At 35.5% G+C, this 6,133-nt stretch overlaps 1 protein-coding gene across 1 annotated transcript; it reads left to right on the top strand.

The window, feature by feature from the left end:
* The first annotated feature begins 595 nt into the window (after positions 1-595).
* LOC118328752 (odorant receptor 131-2-like) lies at positions 596-2,837 on the top strand. The gene is made up of 2 exons (XM_035662650.1): positions 596-751; positions 2,016-2,837. Exons 1-2 carry the CDS (start codon positions 596-598, stop codon positions 2,835-2,837), a joined length of 978 nt encoding a protein of 325 aa, XP_035518543.1.
* Positions 2,838-6,133: the final 3,296 nt, after the last annotated feature.

Here is a 6,133-nt window from a genome sequence, read left to right as displayed (position 1 = left end):
AAAGAGTGAAAAAAACAATTTCTTAGGGGATCAATAAAGTATTTCTTCTTCTATATAAACTCTCTGCATCAACACTCACAGCAGACTGTTGCGTGACGTCCTGCTGGGTTAGGTAAAGTCTACTCATGCTTACTGCTTGTATTACATTGGACTCGGTATACAGTATCAGATACTGCATGGACTGCAAATGACTGTGTTGTTGTGTATATAATTCTCATAAATATCTTATATTATGTATGTAGCATGTAATATGTATTATGGACCGTTTATGTGATTTAAATTGGTTAGATTTGTAGATATTGCTGAATTGCTGTTTTGGTCACTCTGGGTACAAATGGAGAGAATGTAATGAAGAGTATTTTCTGTAATATACGGTAACTGGTTCCTCTAAAGTGATTATACTCAATTATTACCTCAGACCAAGCCAACACTGGTCCCAGCTGTACCACCTGCTCTAAAATATCTTATAAAGTTTCAGAAGAGAAGATTATAGTGATTATAGAGTTTTATTTATTATTGTATTGTCTTTGGAGGCCACATTATAATCTAGAAAATTATCAATGTTTATTTCAGACAGGATTTAGCCATTTTGGACATGAATCTTTCTTCTGTAAATGGCACTTCAGCTGTTATTGGGATTCAGCGGGACACCTTCACCACAGCTGTGACCAAGAATGTGATCGTCACCGCCCTCTGCATCTCCATTAACTACATCAATGGTACTCTGGTCCACACATTCAGAAAGCACCAGGTCTGATATTCACCTTTGTTTTTACAAAATATATGTGCAAGTCAGCAGCAGAGGGGAATGAATGTTGAATCTCTCTGCCTTTAACTTCAAATCCAATTATTTCCCTCTCAGCTTTAAACAGGTGTTTTTTTAAAATGTAAAATGTTTTAATAACTTTAACAAATTACTAAAAGAAAATAATAATAAAATAAGATAGACAGTTAATAATGCCCCATTTCAATATTTAGGATTAGGTTATAAAAAAAACAATGATTTTATCAACCTGAAGCAAACAATTAGCATAAGAAATTAAATAATGACAACATGTTAAAAAAAATACATGTATTGGCACCATTAGATAAGCATGGTGGAAGTAATACCACAGTGTATACTTAAAAAAACCTGCATTCAAAATCTTAAGTAAATGTTAAACTTAAGTATTAGCATTACTCATAATTATGTACTAATTATTCAGAATGACCCATTTGAAATAAAATATAACTACAAATACACATCATTTTAGTTTAGAATCAGTGATACATTAATGTGTAAGCATGTTGCAGCTGGTAAATGTGGGCCTGACTTTAACTCGTGGGTTTACAAGACACCAAAAGTACAGTTGCAGTGGTCAAACATTTTATTTCATTACAAAATTACAGATTATATTACAGTTAAGTCCTAAACAAATATTCTGCATTCTCTCCGAAGCTTGGCAAATAAATAAAATGATCCCTTTCTGAAGCACAAATCAAGTTTTTCATAATCATCCAGCCAAAAGAAATCCTCATAAATGGAGAACATTTTTTACTGAAAAGTACATTCCCTACATCCTAAGTACCTCAAACTTGTACACCTGTGTAAATGTACTTTGTACATAATATTAATGTGATTTGGGTCCTTGCTTCTAATGTTTATGTTTTCTATTACTATGGATAATTCAGTCATATTGAGTGGAGAGATTTCTTTAAATCTGTGATTTTCTGACGTATCATAAAGGCTAGACATTACCAGATCCCACATGTGCTTTTATTTACACATCCTCTGAAAGACAAGGTAGCTTTCATTCATTGCTCATTTATTTGGGGGTAAATTTGATACAATATTGTCTGTTTACTTGTTGTGAGTCAACAATAGCCGACTGTGTATTCTGCTTATATTACATTAGATATAACAAAACAGCTGGAAAAGAAAATTGAAGCAGTAAAATATGAGCTGGAAAAAGCAAGTTGTAATGAACTAAAGCACCTACAATACTACTGTCAGCACTAATCCTGTCCTCCTTCAGATCTTCAGTTCAAACCCTCGTTACATTCTCTTCATCCACCTGGTGATGAATGACATGACGCAGCTGCTCCTGTCAACTCTTCTCCACATCATCAGCTACGCCCTTCACACAATCAACGCATCCTTCTGCCTCATCCTGCTCACCATCACCATCCTCACCACCCTCAACACCCCGCTCAATCTGGCTGGCATGGCGGTCGAGTGCTACATCGCCATCTGCATCCCCCTCCGTCACGCACAGATCTGTACCATAAAGAAAACCTACATCCTGATTGGTCTGATCTGGGTTGTGAGTGCGTGCTCTATCCTCCCAGATGTCTTCACCCTCCTGGCCACAGAGCCGCTGCAGTTCTTTCACTCTAATTTGTTTTGTGCCAGAGATTTCGTGTTCAGAAGCTCTTACAGCCTGAAGAAGAGGGATGCTTCACACATCGTTTGTCTTGCTCTGGTCTGGGTCACTCTCTTCTACACTTACTTCAGGATTCTGTTCACTGCCAAGGAAGCAAGTGCAGACCTTAAAAAAGCCAGGAACACTATTCTCCTCCATGGCTTCCAGTTGCTGTTATGTATGCTTACTTACGTGAGACCCATGTTTGAACAGGGCCTGCTCTACTTATTGCCCACAGAGCACCTGGCCGTACACTTTGCCTTATATGTCATTGTCCAGATCCTACCACGGTTTGTTAGTCCGATAGTCTACGGACTGCGGGACCAGACCTTCAGGAGATACATGAAAAGGTACCTGCTTTGTAAAGCGAGCACAAGCATCCACCTGGAAAATGACACCGTGTCACACATAAAGCCCACAATGAAACTGCACTGAGGCTTTATCAGTTTCTAACCACAGTCTGGCAATCACTGCACGCAGATTATGAAACATCTGCAGACCAACACAATCCTTTATCTCAACAGTGTAATGTATGTTTGTGTTTAAAACTATTGTGGTTTTGTTTTTACTCATATTTCAAATATAAGGGTACAATTAGTACTGCAAATACATTTCAATAAATACTATAGCTCAAATTTAAGGTTTTGTTCTCAAAAACAGTCATTTAGATTAGTCAAAATATTCTAAGATATAAGATACATTTTGTATAAAATATTAAATACATATTTTGTTTGTTGTAAAACTCATCATGACAAATGACAGGGTATGCAATTACTTCACATTAATTATTAAAATAAAACATTGTCTGAATAAACAAGACTCAATACTCATACTATAAATAAATATTATATATGATATATATATATATTCAGATCTTCTGTTACTGAGGGGAATTAAAAGCAGAAGAGCAGAAAACATGGTTTTAATGAAGTAAATGTTTGAGCGTAACTTCCCTGCCTCCTCTCATTTTCTAGCATGTATGGCCTGTTTTACATTACTTCCAATGCACATTAGCCTTGTGACATCTTGATCTGCACATTATCTGCAAAGAACAGACAACATATGAACAGATGAATTATTTAAAGAACCAGTGTGCAGGATTTAGTGGCATCTAGTGGTGAAGTTGCAGATTGTAGCCACCTCGCCTCACCATCCCATTATTAGATAGATAGATAGCATAGAAAGATTAGATAGATAGATAGATAGGATAGATAAGATAGATAGATAGATGACTTAGATAGATAGATAGATAGATAGATAGATCAGATAGACATAGATAGAAACAAAATAAAATTTAAAGTTAACTAAAATTAAAATTAAAGTTAACTTACACAAGTACGCCACACGTAAACAGTTGCAAACAGTACAGCATTGCAGATAGGAGCGCAAATGAATTAGAGATTGTCACATATCTATCTATCTATTGTTCTCCCTGCCCTTGACCTAAAGAGCTGTTGTACAGTTCTGAGGTGGTAAGCGTATAGCTAACAACGGTGACCATAAAACTCTATTTAGAGGCGGTGTTTGGTTTGTTCGCTCTGGGCTTCTGTAGAAACAGCATGGCACTTCAGCACAGCGGCCTTCGTAGAAGAGGACCCACTCCCTCTGTAGATAAAAACGACTCATTCTAAGGTAATGAAAACACAACAATTCTTATTTCCAGGAGATTATACACTATGAATACACATGAAATCATACCTATGATTATTATATTCAATTTCTGACAATACATCCTCTAGTAGTACTGCAACCTGAAGGCCTGGAGCTCCAGGACAGTTTTTTCTATCAGGCAACCAGACTTGCGAACAAATGAACGGCCTGTTTGCTGTCTGACTGTGGCACATACAGACACATAGACATGCAAACAACTACATACACATTTGCACACACACAGCCTCTTTAACTCCTCATTTATTAATATCGTATTGAGTTTTCTTTAGTTTTCTTTTTATTGTTGTTGCTGCAACATCAAGGTGACATAACCTCTCTTATGTCTGTATAATAAGATACAACAATAAAGGAATCATGAACCTTTAATCTAAAGTTATTTATTGCAAAAATGCCGAACATTAGTAATTCTAGCTCTGATATTGATTAATCCTGTATGGCTGTAAATTATGAATAAATATTGAAAATAATAGTTGCAGCCTACATTCCTGAAACTGCCCTAATGTGAGGAAACACATTAACAAAGATGTCAGAGGAAGCTTTACCTGCAGTACACTTTCTAAATTCCACACATTCATAGGCGTGTTCTTTGTCAGTGAATCTACTTCAAATGATATGAAAGTGTGAATAAAGGAAAGTCACATCACAGGATGAAGAACTATGCTTTGACCTCGCCGCCATCCACGTGATCTCCATCATCATCGTCATCATCATCATCTTCATCTTTCTCTTCTCTGACAAACACTGAGGAGAATGATGACAGGAACATTTATTAAGTCTGTTTGAAAGTGTTTATAAAGACTCGTCTTTGAAGCTGTCTGCCTTCTGTGCGTCTGACCTGGACTCAGGTAGGTGGATCAGGACTGAGATGGTGCTGAGGAAGACATCTTTCATATTTAACTCTTCGTCAAGCAATATTATAATGTCAGTTTCTTCACCTGTTGGCAGTTAACTATCAAATTATTTACAGTTTAAATCCAGATTCAATTACAATTAAAATCTAAATGTAAATATATTTCTTTGTATAAGTAGCTGCTCTGACATTTGGAGGAATGTAATGTAATATTTTGATAGTGTCTTAAAAAAGTGTACAGCCTGTGTTTAAGATAAACACATTGTGTAACATTGTGATTATTTGTGATTCTATTACATTTGTTTTTTACTGAAGAATACCGTTATGTTTGAGTCGCAGACTGAGCTTTGTTTGTTTGCTGCTCTTTGAAATCTTTTTGGCACCAGCCTTTGTTAATATAAATAAAATAATTAATGTTAATACATGTTTTGATGGTTTGTGTCAGACAGGCATTGAGGGACAAAAAGACTGAGGTAATCTTGGTAATAATTGCAGACTGTTCATGTCTGTATGTCAGGAAATGTAATTTAGTTACAGATTTAGTGTCAGATTCCCAAACTGCCAGTGTTTGCTGCTCTAGGTTTGATTAAGTAAAGAATAAAATACAATTCACAACACTTTAGGGTAATATCTTATTAATTAATTTACTTATTATTAATGTATGTGTCTTTTTTTAAATGAAAACAAGAGAACAAAAAACAGTTTATTTTACATGATTTTTGAGTTCTCAACAATGTAGTCAAACTAATGTGTATGCATCATAAAAGTGCTGTTTTAATACATAGCATTTATTAATATTTTGACTGATTGTAAATAGATTTATTAAACTGATTATATTGCAAAATAGAAACGTAAATGTAAATGTTTTCTCTCTCTCTCTCTCTCAGGTCTTAGTGAAGTATGAGCTCATCAGTGAGCCCCGGAGGAAATGTGACATTTCCTTATCAGGTTCGGTGAAACAGTTTTCTTTTTGCTGCCACATGTTTTGAAGTTAATCTTTACATCAATGAACAAGTAGAACTCTTTTTGATTTGTTTGCACTGTTGTGTTGCTAACTTTAAAAACTGTAAAAATTCTAGGTCACTACTTTGGTGTAAATGTCATCATTGCTGCTCCTGAATGCACCACACACACACATAAGGCCTTTAATTCTTATCAAGACTATCACAAAAAATAAACCTGCAGTCTTTCTATATAGTTAAATGTGGTT

This window comes from Morone saxatilis, unplaced genomic scaffold, assembly GCF_004916995.1.
Source record: "Morone saxatilis isolate NCDOM2014 unplaced genomic scaffold, NCSU_SB_2.0 Contig18, whole genome shotgun sequence".
Lineage (NCBI taxonomy): Eukaryota > Metazoa > Chordata > Actinopteri > Moronidae > Morone > Morone saxatilis.
This window is presented reverse-complemented; position numbering and strand designations above follow the sequence as displayed.